This window comes from Astatotilapia calliptera, chromosome 1, assembly GCF_964374335.1.
Source record: "Astatotilapia calliptera chromosome 1, fAstCal68.1, whole genome shotgun sequence".
In the NCBI taxonomy this organism is placed as follows: domain Eukaryota; kingdom Metazoa; phylum Chordata; class Actinopteri; order Cichliformes; family Cichlidae; genus Astatotilapia; species Astatotilapia calliptera.
The window spans coordinates 31406642-31431174 of NC_137422.1; the positions used below are offsets into that span (position 1 = coordinate 31406642).

The 24533-nt window shown below is 38.2% G+C and overlaps 1 protein-coding gene and 1 long non-coding RNA gene across 13 annotated transcripts in view; one reads left to right on the forward strand and one right to left on the reverse strand.

The window, feature by feature from the left end:
• Nucleotides 1–1501: 1501 nt before the first annotated feature.
• On the reverse strand, nt 1502–6261 carry LOC145427120 (uncharacterized). Its single transcript, XR_013907849.1, has 2 exons — nt 5681–6261; nt 1502–4040 (listed from the first exon to the last, which is right to left on the reverse strand). It is a non-coding gene; the product is annotated as an uncharacterized LOC145427120 (long non-coding RNA).
• A 2787-nt stretch (nt 6262–9048) lies between these two features.
• Nucleotides 9049–24533, forward strand: part of celf6 (CUGBP Elav-like family member 6) — a 147117-nt gene continuing 131632 nt past the window's right edge. For all 12 annotated transcript variants that reach the window (XR_003272806.2, XR_013907887.1, XR_013907875.1 and 9 more), the window contains exons 1-2: nt 9049–9477; nt 20697–20779. Coding sequence is in view for 3 of the 12 variants with exons in the window: in XM_026173342.2 (XP_026029127.1) it covers nt 9228–9477; nt 20697–20779 (333 nt within the window). In the remaining 9 variants the exon portion in view is untranslated. The remainder of the gene's footprint in view (nt 9478–20696; nt 20780–24533) is intronic.

The following is a 24533-nucleotide window of genomic DNA, read 5'->3' on the forward strand; positions in this document are numbered from 1 at the left end:
TCTGTGAATCTCGGGCAGCTCATCTTGCGGGAAGTGTTTCCAGCTGCGCGTCATGTAGCTGGAGTCGAGTGTTTTAACCGATGTATGAAACTATACATTTTTAGACATAAGTTGTAACGGCCGCCGTTTTCTTTGTGAGTATTTATTACACAGCGTGCTGCGGGGAAAAGCCTGTTCTAACGTTTGAGTCTAAGGTTTATTTTTTAGCACCTGGCGGCTCTTTTTTAATTCTCATCCGTAAATAATCTGCTCTTTCACGTGATTCAGTTTATTTTGAAAAGTCTCAACAGGATCTTGAGCTTTATTGTGAAAGGTTTATGTGGAACATAAACAAGCGGACACGCGATGCTGTTACCGTCGTTGTTGCTAACCACAACGCATAAAAACAGGCGCTAGTCCCTCTGTAGTGTGGTTATATAAAATATAAGAGAAAGAGAGAACTTTAAGAAATGAATATAGCCACTACAGTGACCATCAAAACGATGAAAAAATATTGCACAAACGATAGCGTAAAATGAAACGATAGACGTTTTTATATCGTCATCCGATATATATCATTATATCGAACAGCCCTTACAGGAATACAATTATTTTTGCTAATATAAGCTAAAACAGCTAACACGTTTCCACATCTGCCACATGTGATGGAAAAGGAGTGCAGACTATTGGTGCAAGGTGCAGAAATGAACTTGAGAATGGATGACTGCCGTGTAAACTCCCCTGTGCTCTTTCTGTCGAGTCACACAATGTGAAGGTCCTTGTCTGACTCCAAGGAATGTAGGATTGACTTGAATTTGCATGTCTGCATGGGTAACTCTGTGGGAATTAAAGGGCATGATGCCATGCAGTGAGGGTTGGTTGCAAATGTATTAGAGGTACTGAGACTAGGGTAGAGCCAGAAAGGTGAATGGGGGTGGTAAGAGCAGAGGTGCAGATATACAAGATGAAACCAAAGAGATGCCGGTCAACCATAAAGAAAAAAGACTACAAACTAATTTAAAAAAGACTTTGTTATATAAGATGACAACAAAAAATACACATATAGACAAGTTGTGTTATTGCATAGTCTGTCCACAGATGTGGGTTATGTATTATGTTACTATGTAGTTTCAATTAAAATATGTGGTTGTTTTTTCACTTTTTTATGGAAAACATAAAAATTTAAATATGAATAACTGTTGTATTTCTACCTTATTACATGCTGGTTTATGTGTATAACTGTATGTGCGGCTTTACTTTTATGATGACTTTGTACTGACTTTGTTATGTGCACAACCACTGACTAAGCACAATAGTCCAACTTACCAGCTGCACACTGGTCTCATCATCACTGATAGCGAAACTGCCTAACAGATGTGGGTGACCTCAGAGGAGCAAGTACCTCACCCAACTATAAGGGAGAGTATACCTCTGTCATTTCTGTCCCGTATTTAGCGTAATCTTATTTATTTCTTGGCAAACAAATATTTTGAGAATTTTGCATTCTGTTCTCTAAAACAGACTTTCTTTCTTTCTTTCTTTCTTTCTTTCTTTCTTTCTTTCTTTCTTTCTTTCTTTCTTTCTTTCTTTTGGTTATACATAAAGTATGATGTGTCTCTGTGACTTATAGATGTCTCTGCAACGAACCTCCAATGGAACTTCATACTAAATTGCATATTCTTGGAGTCTACATTTATTAGTAATAATAATGCGAATTGTATATTTTTGCCATTGAAGTGTGAGGACAGGCCCTTTAATGGCATTTTACTAAACTAATCATTCAGTTGTGCTTTCTCACAATTATTATTATTTTTATTGTGTCATGATGATTATGAACAGATGACTACCAGTAATTTCCATCATGTTAATGGCGTCCATGCTCCAAGTGGCCCTTCCCGAGCTAGGTATTAAAGAAAAAGTTGATTCAAAATCCAAGGACACTGCAGCACATCAACACTCTTATTTTATATATACAAAAACATCTGTCAACGCATGCTACTGCAAATTGAAACAGCAATTTCGCTCTGATGTTTTCAGACACTGATGACATTGTGCTGATGTTATTGTTGGTAATGACAAGCACAGAGGGGTGTTTATTTTAAAGGCACTTATGACTACAGCTTTGAAAAGTCTTCTCTTTGCAAGCTGGTGAAATAACAATAACTTTTATAGTCTGTAGTCATTATGTTGTCTTTGCCTTGTCAATAAAAGAGAGACATTTTTAATCTTCAGGTGTCTATTTAGTCAAGTAAAGGTCATTCTTAGCATGATTACCGGGACCACTCAATATATTTGGAATTATTCTAGTCTATGAATTATTAACGAGCACATGTCCACATTCATGAAACACTAGACAAGGAAAGGAACATGTTCAGAGTACATGTTCATTTTTTACTTGCTGAGACTTAATAGAGAAGACCACTTTAATGTTTGTATATGTAGCTGGAGCTGGCGCCCTCTTTTCTTAAGTTTGCACAAAGACTACTAAGGGAGAAAAAAATAGCCTGGCTTTTTCTGAAGGTAAACTCTCTCGGCAAGCCTTATAAAACTTGCTAATTAACATGCACTTACTCGTTTGTTAATAGAAAACATGACAAATCGTAGTTGGGAAAAAATAGCCTGATGCATAACCCCCGTAAAACCGCAACATGTTGTGTTTACACTTTCTGATTTCTGTGCCGATTAAGTATTAAGCGAATGAGATATACTGTTTTAATTAGTGAGCAGATTTTGTTACCTTTGGTGAGAGCCAGGGTAGCTGTCTCGTGCTATTCCACAGGAGCGGTGTTGGTCTCACGACAGAGCTATCTACGACACTGTTCTCTTTTATAACGTTGGTTATAATTTAAAATAAGTTCTTTTTGATTTTCCAAGTTCTAACTATTATTGATTATTGTCTTGTTTAAAAGTCTTCTCTGCTGAGGGACCATGGGGGTAGCTTGAATACCAAAAACTGAAATCTTAGCCATATCCAGAGTCTTGCGTCAAACAGATTCCATCATTACCTAATATCATCTCCTCCACTCTAATTCTGCTAAAGTACAGTCTTTGTCTGGTAAGTGCAATGTAATGGTACTACAACTGTCTCCTGGATACTGAAACATGTATTCCTTTCTATAGTCGCAAGCAATTATTTTTCTTTCTTTCTTTTTTGGTGCACTGTGTTTAATTTTTTTTTAAAGATAAAACAACTGAGTCAACTTACCAAGTCAGGCCATGAAACAGTCCCAGCTCTGCATGGCTTTGAAAATGGCTTTGATACATTTTACATCAAAAAGACAGACTACAATGATATAATAAACATCTAACACATTATCACAATTTCCACTGAAGTTTTCTTTTAGAGATGAATGAAAAAAAAACATTTTTTGTTTAAATGTCATTATAAACACACTAACTCTGAACGTTATATGAACTTCTGTTACAGATAATGTGCTCAAACAGCCTTAGGTACTGTTCTTTAAAATCCATATCAGGAATATCTAGCTTGACAGATAAGTGACATCAGTTTTGGAACAACAGCCTGAGGGAAGGGGAGTGAGAGGAGAGGGTGAGTGTGCATGTAGGCACAGTCTCACAAACCACACTGGCAGCATATTAACACCACTGAGTTGCATAGCTCTCAATTTACTGGTCGATCTACGTCCCTACCCTCACCTATGGCCACGAGCTGTGGGTAGTGACCGAAAGAACGAGATCGCGGATACAAGCGGCAGAAATGAGCTTCCTCCGAAGGGTGGCTGGCCTCTCCCTTAGAGATAGGGTGAGAAGTTCGGCCATCCGGGAGGGGCTCAGAGTAGAGCAGCTGCTCCTCCACATCGAAAGGAGCCAGCTGAGGTGGTTCGGGCATCTGACAAGGATGCCTCCTGGGCGCCTCCTGGGTGAGGTGTTCCGGGCATGTCCCACTGGGAGGAGGCCCCGCGGCAGACCCAGGACATGCTGGAGAGATTATATCTCTCGGCTGGCCTGGGAACTCCTTGGTGTTCCCCCGGATAAGCTGGAGGAGGTTGCAGGGGAGCGGGCGGTCTGGGCTTCTCTGCTTAGGCTGCTGCCCCCGCGACCTGGCCCCGGATAAAGCGGAAGAAGAAGATGGATGGATGAATGGATGGATGGAGTTGCATAGTTGAATCACAGTTTTAGGACAGACTGGCAAATCAGACATAGTTAAAGATTGTAAGATGACCTCAATGGCCTCAAGTCTGTATCTGGCAAAACTTTTCATCTAGTCTGGGAGAACAGGTAAAGGTAAACTCACTTTCCACACATAACATACATAGTGATTCACTGTGAATGCCTAACAAAAAGCAAAATGCTGCATTTACATGCAATAGCAATGGAAGTGAAATCCATGTGACTGTACTCAGGGGAGGCCTGCACACAGCAATGTGGATTCATTAGCTGCCAGAAAGAAGATGACTCACAGTGGTCTCCCTGACCTCTTTCTTGTTTTTCTCTCATTTATTTCCTACCTTGCGTCACTAGTGAACTTAAACATGCAGCAAGATGCCTGCTTATCATTCCACGCTACATCAACAGCAGCACAAATGAAACACCGCCCATAAATGGAAAATAGACATGTAATTCACCTTTTCAAAATAAAAATGGGCAAAACTTAATTTAGCAAAAACATTGTTCAGGCTAGACCAACAATCACTTCGGCATTTTCCCTGCAGCACAGAAGCAAATGAACTGGCAAGAAATTGTGTTTTAAGAGAAAATTATGGCTTCTGAGTGAGTGGTTCTTTATCTTGCAGAGCCTGTGTGGGGAGAACAGTGAATCCCCCCCACCCACCCACCCACCCTCCACCACCCCGACTGCAGTTGAGGTTTGAGGCTGCTCTGGTATTACCATATACACTCACAGATTCGCACACACAAAAAAATACTGCCACACCTCATACTGGCTGTGCCATGAATATCAATGGTTGCTCTCCTTTTGGACTCACTCTACAAAACAGACAGTGAAAAATGTTCATGCATGACTACGTTCCACCTGGGCCACTCCATATATCCAGTTTAATGGGATAATGAACACGCAGTATAAAGGAATATTGCATGACACCAAGCTGTTATATACAATGCATGACTTATGTCACTGATTTGGCTCCTTCAAGGGACTATATTTTTGGTAGCTGTTTCAAGTGGTGTGCCAGTGACATTCCAACAAGTCACCTTGACAGTGGTGTGAATAATTTGGGTAATAAAAAGAAATGGCATTCACTCTGGTCTGGAAAATAGCAGTTGTACTGTGTGAAATACTCTGGGTAAATATTTTTTGCATTAGTCTGGAAATGATTTTGCTGACACGTTTGCAATGTTCACACCCCCCTTGATTCCAATTCTTGCTAGCCTGGTGAGGGGAAAAAAAATCCTCGCTCATTTTTAATGGAAAATGCAGTTTCCATCCAGGAATAATAAGAAAATAATTTGAGTGAAAAGTGTTTCTTGGAGTGCAAGATCCTTGAGGGATTACTTTGTGTCTGCGTCGTTCATCCTCACTTCACAAACACAGCTGGAACTATTCTGACTGCTCTTTTGTCTGAAAGAAGAGCAATCGAGAGAGGTGCCCTGTGCAACCATCCAGGTGCTGAGCTTGGCACAGACAAGAAGAAGAACCCTGTCAACCTTTCTAATATGCTTGCCTGTCGTCAAACAAAGAGGATGCTTACACACAGGCATAATTGAAGAGATCATACAGTACCTGCATTTCCTCCTGCCAGGCAGTTTCCAAGTCTCCACAGCTGTGCAGTCAAACTATCCCGCAGAGAAATGACAAAAACAAGGAAACAAAAATCACAAAGCCAATAAGAAGCACTGAAGCTAAATTAGCTCTGTCTTTCTGGGAAACAATGGTCCTGATGGTACTGACAAGGGAGACCCATTGTGTTTTGATCCCCATTCACAGCAGAAAAAAAGAGAGAAAAACTGTATGATTTTTTAGATTGTCTAAAAAGATGCAATTAAATAGAAAATAAATAGGTATCCATAACAAAGACAATGCAGTACCAGATGTTAGTGTTGCTCTCGGAATACCACTATCCCTAAAGACCACTCACTCTGACAGACATCAGGGCTGAACAAACACACACACACACAAAGCAAACAGCACATAATCCATCAAAGCTGACTTCTCTACCACCTAGTGACCAAAAAAGTTCACTGGCTACGTTGTGGCACTTCCCACTGGGATGACCCCCTGCAAATATATGCTCTTATCACGCTGTAATATGACTTATTTACAGGGGTGACCACCTTGTTTTCTATTTTTGATAGATAACACTGTTCCTCTAGTACCACAAACACTAAGCAACTCACTGAAAAGGCATTTAAATGTCAAATTTGCGTCAGTATCAGAGAGAAAGTAACTGGTCAGTTCGTTTTCTTGTCATGAGAGATTTTTCTTGATTTTCTCTACAATATTGTTTTTCATTTTTATTTATTTATTTATTTATTTATTTTTAGAAAGAGGGGAAATACATATTAATGAACATTTTAACAAATGTAAATATGCCAGATTATAGCCTTGGGCTAAAAATCTATGTAAAGATAGCGATAGATAGATAGATAGATAGATAGATAGATAGATAGATAGATAGATAGATAGATAGATAGATAGATAGATAGATAGATAGATAGATAGATAGATAGATAGATAGATAGATAGATAGATAGATGGATGGATAGATGGATGGATAGATGGATAGATGGATAGATAGATAGAGCAATGAAAATGTTAAATTTTGTGAAGATCCATTATTGTACTAATTAGCAGAAGCAGCAGTACAAAGAAATCTTTATTATTTAACGACATATTTTTTAGTACCCAATTAATTCTGACCTTACAGAGGTTAAGCATGTCTGGTGAATACACTTCAGTAAACATGCAGTTTTCAGGGATTTTATATTGGTCCCAAATGACTGTTTTTTTTTTCTTCCCAGATTAAAACAAGAGGAACAGAGGCCAGGGTCAGGTATAGAACTTCACCTCTTGAACTTATCAGATACAGTCAATGATTGATGCATGGCAGGATCTACATAAATGCCAGTTTGCATAATTAAGCATAATTATCTATATCAATATGGTCTTGACTGGCCTTGCATGAATTTCATATTCACATGTGCATCAATTATAGGTTTCACTGTACAAAATACATGGCAAGTTATGAAACACTGCTCATGCACATGCTTATTTGCATGAAGAGGAAGGCTCTTGTATGGATAGTGGTGCTGAATGCATCATTCTCTGCATCGTGAAAAGGCCTGAAAGGTTCGTAAAGGTTCATAGGACTTAGATAGAATGTATGGAGAATTTGTAGTGCAAACGTACTGTTAAAACTGTAGCTCCAATCTATTTCACGGTCTATGAATGGCAGCACTGGCTCAGCACCATGGACAGTGACAGACAGCGGCTTTAAATCCAGAGGTTTCAGCTAACATTATTTCAAACACTATTTTATTCTCTTCACCTTTTTTCTCGCTACCTCCTTGCCTTTATCTCAGTGAGAAAGAAAAATATGTTTTATTTTATTAAAACTCTTGTACCACGAAGGTTGTGGCAAACTTTTTAGTTATTCACTCAGACATTGCAGATGATTCTAACACCTGGAAAGCTACTAGTTTCTTTCAGAATCACCTTTTTATTAAATCAGCTATAGTTTCAAATCAAAGATAAATATGCCAAGAATCTGAAATTATCTAGTGAGCTTGCAGAGTATCTACTGCTATTTTGAAGAAAACAGTTTTAAAAAACAAACAAACAAGCCAAAATGTCAAAACGCATATGAAGACTTGGAGCATAACTTGCGATGCCAATTTAGTAATCTAAATTTTCAATATTTTATAGGTCCTTTTTTTTAATTAAGAGGGTGAAATCTTGAAAGAATTTGTCTTAGAAAAAAAATACTGAAGTGTCCACAAACACTATACTAAATGTAATTCTTCATCTGGGTAAAATCTCAAAGCCTCCAGGGTCATTCTAAGTTAAATGACCTTGCACTAAGTTTTTCAGATTTCTGCATGATTGTAGACTTATGACTGTATTGCGTATTAAAACGTGCAGTCATTGGTACTTCTATTTAAAGAACTCTACCAATACATATTGAACAGTAGACTAGTAGACCAAAGCATAGATATGAGCTTTTATGTATCCCACCCGTGTTGTTTTTCTGCTTCACCAGTAGAATTCACCGGGTGTCCCAGGCGTAGGCTACAATAGTCCTTGTTAGATGGTTACAATGAAAATCAACAGGGACCTGTCTCCTGAGAACTGCTGGTGTAAAGATCATTTCTACAAGGGTTCATAAGAGTGTTTTTCAATACTGGTGTTAAGACATACAACTCTCCTGCTTTTCTTTCTATACATCTCATAGACTTTTTTTACCCCAGTATACCAGATAAATCACATTATTTACCTCAGGGGATATATAACATGGGCAAATACGTTCACCACACCAAAGAAGGGTTATGAGGACAGCATTTTTAGTAACACCACGTAACTATCGTGAATCTTCTTTTATACAAAACACAAAAATGCAGGGTTGGTTCTCTTAACATTTAAGTCATTAAAAGCAATTTAGATTTTGATTAATTTCTATTATTAATAAATTACGAACTAGAGATGAACTCAAACTAGTTTAAAATCAGGTCAATATTTTTCCGCCAAAAGGAGCATCAAATTTTGCTCTCCGAGACAAACTTAAACCACCGCAGATAAGCTGGGGAAGAAGCACTAATGTTGAATTTGCATCATTTAAATGTCCCAACCTTTACACTCTACCCAAATGTTTGAGTTCTTACTCTGCCCTGTGGGGTCCTTAGTCAACCTGCTCTCCCATTCGCCTTGGTCGAACTCATTATGCAAATCAGATGGTGGGCGTGGTGTATTCATAAGAGTATGAGCTGACGTCACGGGACAGAGTGGCAGCTTGGGGGTGGCGGTGGTGATGGAGTGTGAGTGTGTGTGTGGGGAGGGGGGGGCGGAAAAAATAAAAACTCATAAAGAATAAGAAAAATAAATAAATAAATAAATAAATAACACTGATTCCAAACAAAGCGGCTTAGCCTGTAAAGGAAGGACAGGAGAGGGTAGGGAGGGAGAACCGGAGGAGGAGTGGGGAGACAGGAAGATATAACGGAGGGGGGGAGTGTGCAATGTGCAGTTGACTACACAGAGGCGAGAGAGAGAGAGCGAGAGAGAGAGAGAGAGAGAGAGAGAGAGAGAGAGCAGCCCGCCGGCCCATTGAGGAAAGATGGCTACAGTCACTGCAAACGGAGTGCAGCAAGAGAATGGATTCAGCACCACGAACAGCGCCGGCAGGATGAACGGGCTTACCATCGGCCAGAACACCATTCCAATGAAGGACCACGACGCCATCAAGCTTTTCATCGGGCAGATTCCCAGAAACCTGGAGGAAAAAGACCTGAAACCCCTGTTTGAGGAATTCGGAAAGATATACGAACTCACTGTTCTGAAAGACAGGTTTACGGGAATGCATAAAGGTTGGTTGTTTTGACTACTTTTATGGTGCTTTAGGGATTGAGAAAAGATTTACGCAAAGTAGTGACAAAGAACGTCCCGGCTCAGTTCTGGGGCAGAGGGCATGAAAAGTGTGCTAATTTGCAGATGTTTGGGACAGTGTGGGAGCCCCGTAGTGGCTTCGAACGCACACACGCACACGCAGAGGCACACACACAAATACGTCTGAGGCGTGAGAGGGGGAACACGTGGAAGTGAACGGCTTGGAAGTGCAGGGTTAATTGTTACCGCCACCAGACAATCCACGTGAATACTACAGCTGAAAATGCCTTTGTGTGTTTACATTTACTATCATGTGCTCAGCATCCCCGTTAAGGCCAGTTAAGGGGGCGGGACACGGGACAGGCAGCTGTGCAGGCGCATAAATTCCATTTTAAAAAATCCATCACATTTGCTGTATATTATCAGCGAGAAGTAAATACTTTCCGGGGAGCTGAAAATGTAAGCCATTATCAGACAATCAAAATCGGCGATTAACGTGGTGCTGACAAGCTGCTTTGACCTTTCAGCGGGCTGATATGTTTTCTACTTTTCGGACGTCATTAGCTGTGGAAAATACTACTTACATGGCAGCTGTATTGTAACGGGGCTCCGTGGGCGGGTTGCAGTCAGGAAGTACAAAGCAGGATGATAGTAGAGGCTCGGCTCCAGCACACATTGCATTCTCGCTTGCTCTTTTCACCCCCGAACCCTTATTGTCCAAAAGGAGCGGGATCTGTGTACACTTAGTAATTAGTCAGACACGTAACGGATAATCACGGATCGATCGGTTCTAATTACAGTGATAGTAATGAATGCCAGTGTGCAATTCGGCTTTGTATTTCTAGACAAGCTTAAATTATTTTTTTGTTCTTTTTTAAGTCCACAATTCAAAGTTTAAGTCTTGTTCAACTTATTCCTTCCTGTACTGTTGCTATAAAATTTTGTCATTAACTTGATGTGATTGCAACAATTTCAAAACATTTTATTAAAATTAAAATTTTGATCATTATCATATATTTAAAGTCTTTTATTATACATTATTTTCTCAGTTAGTAATCTATTTAAGAAGCTACAATAAAAATGTATAACTTTTTATCTTTATTGTGAGACTACTTGCACTACTGCTACTACTATTACTATTATTGTTATTATTATTCATATTACGTACTTATTAAGTTTATTTGGTAGGATTATTATTACTTATATAAATATAACCAGAAATCAGTTTAAGTTAAAGAGCACTGTATTGAGAAACAATTTATATACATACATATAGTTTTGGATTATGCTTTAATTATCTCTTTTGCTCTCTTTCTCATACACACACACGCACACACATGCATGTGTGCACACAGACAGACACTTGCACTGAGACAGCACACAGGCAAATAACACACATTCACATATTCACCACTGGTGCTGAATTCACATGCAATTCACTCTCAAAAAATAATTCACCAGGCGGGAAAATTATGTATGATATGTAATTCAGTGGCAGTAGTTCATGATCTTATTGATTAGACTGGTCAGGCGCTCTAGTGGGAGAAATGAGCGAAGGCTCACCATTACTTTCTTGTGTGTGCAGCCCTGAGGATCTCCATGCACCACCTGTTTCTCCAGCCATCAGCTGCTGGTGTTCAACCTGCTTCTTGTCTTTCTGGTTTTCCTCTTTGGAGCCTGATGATCGATTAAAACAATATTTCTGATATCCGTGTTGTTTACGCCTGTCCTTAACCATCCCTGAATGTCAACACTCTGGAGGATAGTTGCCTCGGGAAGGATAATCCTGTTCCAAAGCTGTATGCCTGTTCAAATCATCCTCCACCAAGGCCACTCTGATGTTCGCATTATGCCCACTTCATCCCGCGTGACATTCAAAGTCACTTTGGGAGCACAGGCGTGCACTTTTAATAAGATTTTACCAATGCATTATATGGATGAGTTTTTCTTATTGGCCACTCATCTAAACCATGCTCATGTGCCCTGCTGTGCCAATGTGTGACATCTCTAGACTGAAGCAAGAAAGTACAAGAGTGAGAAAATGGGATTAGTGACATTAACAAAACAAAGTAGATATAGTGTAAAATCAGCTGTGTCACTCAAGGAGAAAAGAGTAAACTACAAACAGACTGATCATTCTGACACTGGAAGCTTTTGTAGGGGAACCGAAGGTAAAATGAATTACTTAACTTTGAAAGAAGGGCTACAGGTTTTCCAAGACAAAGTGTCCTATAAACAACACAGTGAACAAGACATGTTTAACTTAAGTCTGTCATTAATTAAGTTCCATGTTTTAAATGAATTGAATTATAAATTAATTGTTATGTATCAAATAAAAAAATAGGTTAAAAAAAACAAACAAAACAACAACAACAACAAAAAAAGAATTTGAAATTAAAATTATAGAAAGAAAGAAAAACAGTTTTACTGCAATTATTCCATTTTTTACCTGCCAAAATAAAAGGTGACATGCGATTGATCCAAACACCATCACATTGTTATTATATATTTTATATGTACTGTTGTACAGTATGTCTAGTTGATCTTTTCTGTATTTAAAACATTTAAAACAAGTTAGGAGTCATGCAAGGAGTAATACATGCACAAAAAATAATCACCTTATTCTACAGCTCTGTGGATCCCTGTAAAAGATTTTAGGATTGACTCTTTTATTTTTGGGGCGGTTTCAAATTTACTGTTTTGCTTCACTGTTGCTGTTGTCCTCATGTTGATTTTGACTGAAGTGGGCAGTTTGTTTGTTTTTTTAAGGTTTTTTTTTTAAAAGTAGAATCATTTTGAAAATGCAACGCAAATAAGTTCCCATTTATCAGGCTCAGAGAAAAATAAGATCAAATGAAAGCTAACGCTCTTAGTCTGCTGGATAGATCTATGAACAAAACAAAACAAACAAACCAACAAAACTGTTATCAAGTGATACCAAGAGTCTCAAATCAACTTAAAGTCAAATAATATGTCTTATCCTGCAGGTTTGTTTTTCACTGCTGACAGTGTCGGATAAATAAGTAACTAAATAAATAAATGCAGGTTTAATAATGAAGGTCTCTAAACAGTGCAATGCAGTTTGGTGGTCTAGCAGTGCAAATTCTGTAATATAACGTATTTGTCCAAAACACTGACTGGCCAAAATACGTCTAGTATGTAAGTTTTACAAGTATGGACTCATCTGGGATGTCATTTGAGAAATAATTGGTAGATGTTAGACTCACATGAATCCCAGACTCACTGCTGTCCAGTAGAAATCCCTGAGGTAATCTTTATCTACTACAGTCCACAATAGATAGTTTTATTTATGCCTGTTGATTGTCTGCTTATATAAATGGTATTAATCAATATAGATAAGTGTTGTTGCTGTGTAACCATTGTCAACGCTGTAGCTTGAGTCATTTACTTGGCTCTATACAATATAATATTTTGCTGTAATCTTTAGTGCACAGTATATGCACTCAGTTACCACTTTAGAGAACATCGAGCTTAGGCTAATGTGACATAATACAATACTCATGCAACAGTTTTATCTGCATAGTTTCAATATTCAATTTTTTTGTGTTCATTTTGAAGACTGCAGTTGGGGCATTGCATTTAATTTAATAATTCAACAATTCCTTTATTTATTTAATGTGGAGACATGTTGATATTATTTTGACCCTGTTTCAATCTGTGCAGCTAAGCTAAATTAAAACAAAACAAACAAACACCTTTTTTTATTGAATTAAATACAGTTTAACAACAACAAACTTAAAGTGCAAGAAGTATTATAAAGCTGAAGCAACACCTACTTGTGCCTAATAAGGCAGCTGCGTGCATATTACACAGGGGTTTATAAAGCAGCTTACAGGCTTCGTTCACAACAATGCACAACATGCCAATGTATATTGGCAGTCTTTTATGTCAGAGGCCCGGAAGGCTCTCAATATTGTAACATCATCAGAAATTCAATCAACTTTCTTTTTTCCCCACAACATAAACATTTTTCACAGCACGGTATCAGAGAACCAGAGGATGTTATAAAAACTCTGCCTCCATGATACCTGAAAACATTATTATTATTTTTGCAATATGCAATACATTTAATTTGACTTTTAGTTTGAAATTCCTCTTCATGTCTAATTCGTGGGTGAGAAAGATTTGACTTGTTACAGATATATGATGCATATAACTGTTGGCGTCAATCAGTAAAACATGCCTAATGGATGATTTGCAGCACTGCCTTTTTTCACAGCTCGAGGCCTATGACAAAAAAATTGCACCATAATTATGGATTTAAGAACTGATCAAAATATGTCAGATTAGCTCATGACTAATTCATGTGGATTGCACTGCAACAATTTGAACAGATGTTATGTGCTTTCTTACTTTGAGCGTTTAGGGCATCTCCAGGGACTTAAATATCCTGGTAATTTTCTGTTTTGTGATTTCCTGTACAGTTGGGTAGAGGAGTGTAACCGAATGGTTAGTCTGTTCAGAGAACATTTTTTTTCATCTCTTAACAGATAATTATATCCAGCCTTATAGCTGCTAGAGACTGTTGCCTTTAATGCCGATTTGATAGTTTGTGTGTCGTCAGGGAGCTGTATACAGTGCGTGGGATGACTTGACACTATTTGCGGGCATGGTGATCGCCAGTGTGTAGTGCAGCCAGGTCGTGCTGTTTAACATCCATCATTTCGCTGAGCACTACATTATCATAATACTTAGTGTCAGTGCCAGAATGCATGCATTGTTCAGACATGCTGAATGTTAGTGGGGGGCAAATCTTTTGCTTGAGTAGCGTTATTTATCAATCCGTCTCTGATGCTGAGAGGAGAGACTCTGAGGTGCACCACACAGCCAGGAAGAAGAGATACAAAGAGTTGTTAAATATCCTCATCCATTTTCCTCTCCTCGGTAGGTCCATGCAGTGAAATTGGCTATAAATAGCCAGCCAAATTGACATAAAAAAGCTTTTTAGGCGTTGAAATAACTAAAAGTAAACTACAGTGGGGCAGTAATATCTAATTGCACAATACTCCTGGAGTTCAAGAAATCCTTTTCAGCTCAGAGACAGATTGGTGGCTTTGTGTCAATTAAGTCCTTCAGACTTCTAGTAATGGCCACTGAGCTACAGAGCCATACACGTATGGGATTTTATCTACAGTAGGAGTGTTGTAGAGCAAGTGTTGGACAGTGATAGACAGTTTGTGTAAGCTGAGTGACAGGTAAAGCTTAAGTCTACAGATGACCTCTTTGATCATTAGAAAAGGGGCTGTGTGTGAACCAGACAGCTAACGGCTCTGAAGAGCCAGCTCTGAATGTAGATGGATGGAACAACGGAAAGATGGAAAAATGCTCTCCAGGTAACAGTATGTTTAACACAGACGCAGGAAGTGGATGAATCCTCACATCATCTTTGTCTCAGTACTCACCAGAGGGTCAGGCTGTCACATTCGGCAGGATTCAGTTGTTTCACTATATTATTTTATTTTATTTCTTTGCACCGAGATCTTGTTGGGAATTAATTTGCATTCTTTTTCCAGTTTAATGATTATTGCTGGATGAGACATATGTGAGGAGCAAATTGCTGATGATTCATAAATTCACAGCTAATGAATTGAAAATTTATACAAATTTGTTCTGGAGTTATTTCAATTACAGGTGCCTGATGCCTTAAAAAAAAATCACAATTCACTCTTATGCCTCAATGCATGCAGTTGTTCACACATACTAATTTCCATTTTAAAACAAATTGTTAGAAAAAAGCATTACAGGGGGAAAAGTTCTTTAAGTAATTACCCAAAACGTGCCTTGCAAAAGAAAAGACTCATTTCATATTCTCTGCTTTCTCTTTGAACCACTTTTCAGGGTTTACTTTTCCATTTGCCTTAAATACAATTGGTTGAACTTTTGTCCCTAACTGAAAATGTAGTGTGGTAAATTGTGTTTGATTACCCAACTATTATTTTCACCCCACTTAACCTGCTCATCACAGAAAGTCACAAGTTCTTTTGCTGAACCATCGCCAGTGCTTACCCTTAATCTTTGAACATTGTACATGTTCTCATCTTCTTTTTCACATTAAATCCCAGTAAGTTACTGCAGTTTCCTAATTGCTGGTCATTATTTAGTTAAGTCAAACTTCTAATGTGTTAATTTAAATGTTAGTGGATGTACTTGATAAAACAGAAACATCTTAAACATGACAACAAAAAAAAAACCCAACATGATGCACAGAGCAATTGTGCTTTATCTGTTTTTTAATAACATGCAGTATACATTACTGCCAAATCCTTAAACCTTGCTCTGTTTTCTTACATAATTCAAAACAACATGTATTCATTTGGTGTAAATGTGATGTTTTTTTGTAATATTTTGTATATATGTAATAAATTTGCACCTTCTGCTGCATATTCAGTAAAAGTCGTTTGTTTTTCAAGTCATTTTACATCATTGAATATAATACCAACGGGCGGTGATATTTATATGTAATCCCATGCCAATTACCTACTTTAGATTTTTAAGATGACAGGCCTAACCTGCTACCAGCTGTTGGATCATTGTTACCTCCTCTCCGTCATTCATGTTCTCCAAGCAGAATGTTCATCTGTTCCACAACTGGATTTCCCACTCACTGAATCCTTTGGGCTACAGATGTTCCCTGAGCCAACATTGTTGGGTACACAGCAAAATCTCTAGTGTTAAATTAACACTGGAGAGTGTCTATATGGGTCCACACCTCTGAGTGTTAAATACAACACTGTTGAGTGTTAAATTAACACTTTTCACAGTGTTATATGTTTAAAAGTAACCTAGTCAGTTTTGAAGATTAACAATGGCTAACACTGAGCAGTGCTGATTTTCTAACACTGGAATATTTCTAACATTTTGAGTTATTTTCCAGTGTTAGAAAATCAGCACTGCTCAGTGTCAGCCATTGTTAATCTTCAAAACTGACTAGGTTACTTTTAAACATATAACACTGTGAAAAGTGTTAATTTAACACTCAACAGTGTTGTATTTAACACTCAGAGGTGTGGACCCATATAGACACTCTCCAGTGTTAATTTAACACTGGAGATTTTGCTGTGTATAAAGCTTTCCCAAAGTCTTGCAGATATTCAACAGCTGTCAGGAATCTGAGACAGATACATATTTTGAATGGATATTAAAGGCTACACTGCATAAGAAGCCCACTTTAATATGTTATTTAAACTAACAGTATCAAATGCATTTTTTTCTAAGGGTACCTGCATGACAAAGTAGCATTACTACTAGGGTGCAACCGTTCGATACAGTGGTTTCGGTTCGGTACGCATATGTATCGAACAATACAACATTTTTTATTTATTTTATCAACTTTTCTTCTGACAATGCTGTCTGTGTTGAGCGCTCAGTGGATCTGCGTTCGACTATTCCGCCTAGGCTGCACTGTGGAGTGCAGATCCACTGAGCGCAGCGCAAGCTAGCAAGACAGAAGCTAAGCTCGTTGCAACATGGCAAATGCCTCAACGCAACCCAAAATTGAACCTCCCCCACCCTCATTCAGATCTGGTGTTTGGAACTATCTTGGTTTTCATGTGAAGTATGACCCTGAAGGTAAGCGCATCATGGACAAAAGTAAAACAGTGTGTCGGATGTGCAACGCAATGCTCAATTTGTGGGAACTAGTGCATTAGCGCAGTTAGCTTGTGTTGACGCTGTCCAGCCCCAAGCACGGGGCCATCGGAGATTTGCCGCGTTATGGCGTTAATGTCATTTTAACGAGATTTACGCTGACAGCACTAGTGGGAACACAACGAATATGACTGCACATTCACGCTGACATCATCCTAGTGCAAAGACAAGTGGAAGCAGACAAAAACAAAAAGCACGCATGCGACAAACTTTACCTGAGTCATTTAGACATCTGTTAGCACATGATTCTCCTTATGGGGACCTGATATGTTTAATATGCTGCTGAGAGTATACCCCAGAAAAAGCGTATAGTATAGCTTTTATTTTGGAAAGAGCCATTTCTCTGTAATAAACTCTCTTTGAGTGATTTCTCAATCAGATAGATTTATTTTTTTTATTTTGTTGTTTCAGCAACATTAAATTTAAAAACTGTACTTTTGAGTTAAAATATATATTTATAATTTTAATAAATGATAAATTAAAAAGGCATGAACATTTTTTTGTATCAAAAAAATATTGAACCGTGACACCAAAGTATCGAACCGAACCATGAATTTTGTGTATTGTTGCACCCCTAATTACTACAGGTGTACTAGTAAAGTTCCACATTTTAAATTTTATTTCAGTAAAGCAACAACAATATAATATAAGTACACAATTACTTAAACAATAGCATTAATATGATTGTTATTTAGATTTAAATGCATTATTTTTCCATATATATTATGTAATATTTATTAAGTATTAATACTGCGGGAAAGCCTCAAATGATACTCAATAATATATGATCAATATTAATGCACTGATACATTAACGTGTAGACATTTAATATTAATGTAATCAGTGTTAGCATTCTGATATTGCACCTTAATTAATATATGAATTTATTATAATCATTATAAAAGATAATAAAGACATGAAGAGAACAATGCTGTGTTATAGAGATATTTTGCAAAATAAATGTTGTGACGTAAACCAAAAACATTTTCCAGAAACTGTAATGATTTCTATACTATCTTATAACAAAAACCAACCAAAGTACAAAACTGAAGAAGCCACTTGGATGAGTGACAAAAATGTTCCTCCCACTAAAAACGCTACTTCCAGATGAACAGAATCAGCTTTTTGGGAACTTTTTGGGAACCAAAGTATAACAAAGTCATTTCTATTAAATTGCATTTAATAACAGCACGTGTATACATTTACTTAGTTATTAACATATGCTGAAGTGTGGAGTTAAGCTATTTCACACAAAGCTAAACAATAAGTAAATTAAATGTCTGTTAAAATGTTGACATTAAAATACCTTAGTTATAGATTTTTACAGCTGCATCACTGATTCACTGATTTGTGGGGATATAACATCAAGATAAAAATTATGCCATTCTCCTGAAAAAATGTACACTAAAAACTACGTCAAAGATGGCATGGCACCGATAGAAGAATATCAGCACGAGCCTGCAAGTCCCATAAGCCTTTGCCAGGACGTTCCCCCCAGGAGTCCTCAACTCATGTTCCACAGTTTTGTAATGCCATAAAGGATGAAGAGTGTTTCCCCAGGCTCCCAAACTTTTCTGCTTTGCTGTGTGGCATGCTGTTTCATCAGTGTCGTTTAGGTGATTTTTCCTCTTGAGTAACCACCTAGTTGTGGAGGTGGGTGAAGGTTGTCGTGAAAGGGAGCTCTCTTGGCTGGGTGCCAGAGTGTGTTTCTGGCTTTTGGGGATGATGGGTGCTAGGCATGCCGGGTATCATCTGTATGTGTAGGTGTGTGTGTGAGTGTATGTGTGTGTCTTCTCCCATGGGGATCCTTGGCAGTAGGTGTGACATGTAGTAATGAGAAATTATGCTGCACAGTGCAAAACCTCTTCTGAACGGGGGTCACCCATTGTCAGCTCTGCCAAGCGCGTAACAGAGCAACAACTTACCCTTTAATGAAAGCTGTCACATTTTTTAGGAGACTTACTTACTAGTTACTATTTATTTATATTCTGTTTTCCTGAATTTTCTGACTCAAAAGTATCCACAAATATGTGTTACAGTTCCAGCTCATTGTCAGAGTTTTATAATCACTTGTCACCTTAAATGTACGGACTCTGTTGTGGGCTTCAGTAGCTATGAAAGTGGTCATTTACTATTAGAAAGCATTACATATGCTTTCTAATAGTAAATGGGTTTTTTTTACTTTGCACATTACACATGCACATTAACAATGTTGCCGTTTTGTTTTGCTTAGTCCTGTGTACTTTGTCATAATTAAAATGGGGCAATAATGGATGAATTAGATGAAAACACTAAAAAACACAAGCCACGTGGCAGACATTCTATTGACATAAACATTGATGACATAAGTTCACTAAATCTAATCCAAAGGGGTTGTCACATAAAAAAGTAAAGTTTTAATCTTCTCAGCATTTAATGAGTCCAAGGATATAGAACTGCTTAATTTAGAGTGCTACATTTTAACTGTCAGGATATATGAATTCTATTTTAATATAATAACACGGTAAGTCTTATATTAGGTGTCATATTTTTGCCATATATTCAATGAAACTACTCCTGCGAATTTTTAAATTATTTGTAACATTTACACACTGAAACTTAGGCGCTACGCTGGTGTCACCTGTTCACAACGCGACTACAGTTGAGTTATCCAATTAAAAGCTGATCTGTATTTAAGTTACATTTTGTAACAAATCTCAGTTCACTTTTGTATGCAAAGCATTTTTTCTGCTCACCTTGAATGACTTTATACAAGTCAAGTGTTCTCCTTTCAGAGGTGTACTGTACTATGAAACAATTGTCATTCCTATTTGTAAAGTCAACAGTGAAAACTTTGAAAAGTATTCACAAGAACAAAGAAGAGAATCAAGTAAAGGTGACTCTCCAGATTTTGTTTGCATACAGCTGAAGTGCTCGCTCAATTTTGTCCTCTCTTGGCTCTCTGCTGTACTTGTGTGTCTACCTCAACTCCACCCTTAGTGAAACAAACTCATCAAACTCCAGCTTTGGTTCATCCATATCACAGACAAAGAGAGAAAAGAGAGTGACAAAGTCGGTGATATAACCTGGTCACTATGTTATTTTCAGTTGAACCCTCACACTCTGGAAGCTGTTACTGGTTGGGTACTGAACCAGCACATTTGTAAAAGAGCAAAAGAATGAAACTGGGACTCTACAGACAAATGTGTTACCAATCTCTTCTAGGGTGTTTTAAGTGATGAATGAGATGGATTTCTTTTGTAGTTTATGCATTTAATCATATTTGAATATTATTTAATGTAATATATAGCAATATAATCAAATGTTTGACATGCACAAAAAGTTTAAATCACCACAATGACATATGATTTTAGCTTTTAGTTTGTGTTTTGATCTCTCAAGACAGTTAAGTACAATAAAAAACATAACTTGCAATTACATGTGCACTTTAAATCTGAAAACTCTCTGTTACTGTAATTCCCCCCTTCCTTTTATTAAACATTAACAGTGGTGTGTAATAAGCTTTTCTTTCTCCTGTCTCCTGATACTGCAGGATGTGCCTTTCTAACATACTGTGCCAGAGAGTCAGCACTGAAGGCCCAGAGCGCCCTCCATGAACAGAAGACTCTGCCAGGGGTAAGTGCCCCCAATCTGCCCTCTGTCATAGGCTATAGCCCTTGGGGCAGCCAGCCTGGCATGGGAACCTGCATTAACATAGGAATTATATCACACACACACACCACCAGAGTAAGGCACATGGGGACAGGGTATACATTAAGACACAGAGACACACGCAGATATGGAAAACAGATGAAGGGAGTCGCTCATACTTTCTCAGACTCCCTCTTAGGCTCTGTTTCTTGCTCATTCTAACACCCATTCTTTTTCGCTTAATTACACACGCAAACTTGCACAGACATACTAAAAGAGTGTGAGTGGCCTATCTCACCTTGCAGTGTCTTATTACACTAATCACCCCGCCAGAGATATTTGATAAGCGCTTCTTCATACCAGCCCGTGCCGTCCTTCTCTTGTCCTCTCACAATATGGCTGCCACAGACAATAATTGCCTTGAGGAATCCCACTCTCATTATCACATATAATCAAACAGTAAGTATAAACAATCATTTTTATCATGTATATCACCATCTGGTGTTTTTGTTTTAATTCTCCTCACATTTTTTTTTCACTGTTTGCCTTTGGCGGGCAGGTAACTTTTTCAATTAAAATAATGGGCTCTTCAAACGACACAGGTAAACGGTACCCAGTAGTGGGCTCTTAAGCCTACCCAGGAGGAGACCCTCAATCTGGGATGAGTGTGAGCTTGTGGTGTCTTTCTTTATTTGATGTGTGCAAGGGGACTTTGACTCACACATATCAAGGTGTGACTGAATTATGCTTGCGTGTTCCTAAGAAGAAGACTCCCCCCCCCCCCCCCTCATTTACTTTCAACACTAAAATGTCCTCCCAGGTTGGGGCTTTAATCAGAGCCCAAGGATTGTCGTCTCAATCTCTAGGGAGAAAAAGAGGTAAAGAGACACTATAGGAGATGACACAATAAGGAAAGGTGGAAGAAAGTAAGCAAAATGAATGGTTTATCAAGTTGGGGGGAAGCAGTAGTTGTAGCATTTGGGTCAGGCTTGCAATGGTTTAACTCTGTTGGGTTAACAATTTGTTTGCGCTTGACTGCATATCATAAATACCTTACTGAATGTTAGACACACCGGTATACTGTAGAGAAAGTATCCCTGGGAGACCGGGCTCCCTGGCTCCTTACCACCTCCCGCAGCTTCATAATGAGATGATTGTCATGATGGTCCTGGATAGGTGTTCTGTCTTTATTGCCCTCATGGAGGGACATTATTGTTTGTCTTCTATCTAGAAAGAGGTTAATGGCATGTTCTTTGGGGTTTGAGTAAACATTTCCCCTGTGCAGCTCACAGTGAGGGGTCAGTCCTGCAATCTCAGGCTGAGCACAGACTGCATACAGAGGACTAATAAAGACGTTCTGTCTTTTCCTCTCTCTCGCTCTCTTTCTCCCTGTCTTTGCCTCTCTCTCTCTGTGCATGTGTGTGTGTGTGCCCATGTGTGTATGAGACACATAAAGTGAGAGAGATATAGGGAAAGAGACAATGGTGGAAATAATAATGCAAGAGAAACAAAGACAGACAGAGGCTGGGAGAGGTGACACTTCTGGACAAGCCTCATTGTCACTGTCATGGCCTGATGGTTTGAGATGCCCAGTTGTATAATGCTGCCATTTTAGTGGCGTCTCACCACAGTGCTACAGCCATGATTGCTCATTTCAGCAGTGGCTATGTTACTGTCAGGTAACCAAATGTAAATTTGTTCACATGAGACATGTGGCTTAAAAAAGGTAGCTGTGACTCAGGGTCATCTGCTGATCGGAGGCTTGATAGACTACTCAGCATGTCATGTTAAAGTGTCTTTGAGTAAAATACTGAACCCTGAGTTACCCCGAATCCATTAGAATGTGACTGTGGATGTTATATTAATAGTGCTTGGGCGAATGGGTGAATGGCTGTTGTAGTTGTAAAGCACTTTGAGTGCTCTAATAGAGTAGAAAAGCACTATATAAGAACCAGTCAATTTACTCTCTATCTCACAGGGATGGATATGGGACAAATAGTGTAGATATTGAAGCTTATAATTTAGTTAAATGACACTTGCAAGAGGAACCACTGCATTGTTATTTTGAAATGTGACCTGACAGCCATGAACCTAATGAATTATGTTAATCTATTTTTATAGATGTGTATAGTTTGCAGTGTATAGTCTGCATTGCCAAGTCTTTGGTTGGCTTCCTTATTTAGATCTAAAAGTGAATATACTTCTCTGTAAAATTCTGCATGATTAGAAAAACACACAAATGACAAAATCAGCAAGCAAACTAAAAAACAATATTAAAAAATGAAGCCAGAACATTGTGAGCATAATTTGAATCTTTTAGGCATCTGCATCTGTGAACCTGTGAACAGTCCCAAGTGAACAGAGCGCACAGGTCACAAGAGCTTCCCAGTTCTTAATGAGTCCTTGAGTTCTCCTTTTATTGCTTTTATTGGCTACATTATGATTTGCTCAAGGATGATTAGCTGAAAGAAAAAGAAAACAGAAAGACAACATTGACTAGGTAATGTCGCAGGCATAATTCATGAAGAAGACTGAGTAAATATTATCAATAACTGTTTTATTATAGCCGATTGCTGCAGTGGACGCTATAGACTTGGCTGGCTTTCCCAACACGTGTTGTAAACTTAAAAGCCCATTTATTAATTTAAAGGGGTAATGGATATTTACAAAGATAACAAAATGCATACTTGTCCTAAATGCGCTGTTATCTTACCACACAACATATTTCTTTTATTTTACAAGAAAAGTCCAGATATTTTCATGCCACTACATTCTTTGCATTTTTCAGCATGAGAAGATTATAGGTAACAGTGTGAACAGGCAGGAGGAACAGATTATATTGCATAGTATCACCACTATCACATTAAGATTAACGATGACTTTTACATTTTTCAAAAAAAAAGTTTTGTAGTGTTCACTGTACATCAGTTGCCACTGGGGAATCGGGCTCTGTCATCTATGGCTAAAGGGATCTTTGTTTATATTGTTTGATTAATTGCATGTAAAGAGCATAATGAGCTCTTGATGTCCTGTGCAACAGATCCTGCTGTTACAGTTTGTATAGTAAATGTAATCAGAGATTGAGTCTCTTGCCCTTGGTGAGCTCATTGTGCTGTTGTATTTGCACTTACATGCAGCATATTCCTCAGTATAAGGCAGGATAGTACTGAATGTAGACCGGTTAGGCTATTCCTGTGAATGATTATGTTTACATAAGTCCAGTGTTATTATCCCATTAATTCTTTGTTATCAGTTGTTATTATGCCAATGAATTATACGAGATCACCTACACCACCATCAGTCTCAACAGGCTGTTATTACCTTATGGTGGTGATGCCAAATTGTAGTGCTTTGCAGTTTTTATTTCTTTGGTTTGTTTGGTCACCAAAATCGTCTGGTTAGTCTTTGGAAAAGATAGCAGTTTAAGTTTAATTTGTCACACAGAACCTTTCTCTTCACGTCTACTTGAGGCAGTAAGTTAGGACAACAGATTATTAGTGAGTCTTTTAGAGGCTTTGGGTAGGCAATGCCTGTGTAAATTTTACATGCAGTTATACAAAGAAGGCCAGTGGTCATCTTTGTAATTTGGACATCTTTCTCTTAGTCATATCTATTGAAGTTAATGCAACTGAGAACGGCCATTTAATAGGGTAACAACATTTGGGATATTTCCCTTCAGATCTGATTGACTCCTAGAAGATTTCTACACTGTTAAAATATAGTTCAAGACTTTCTTTTT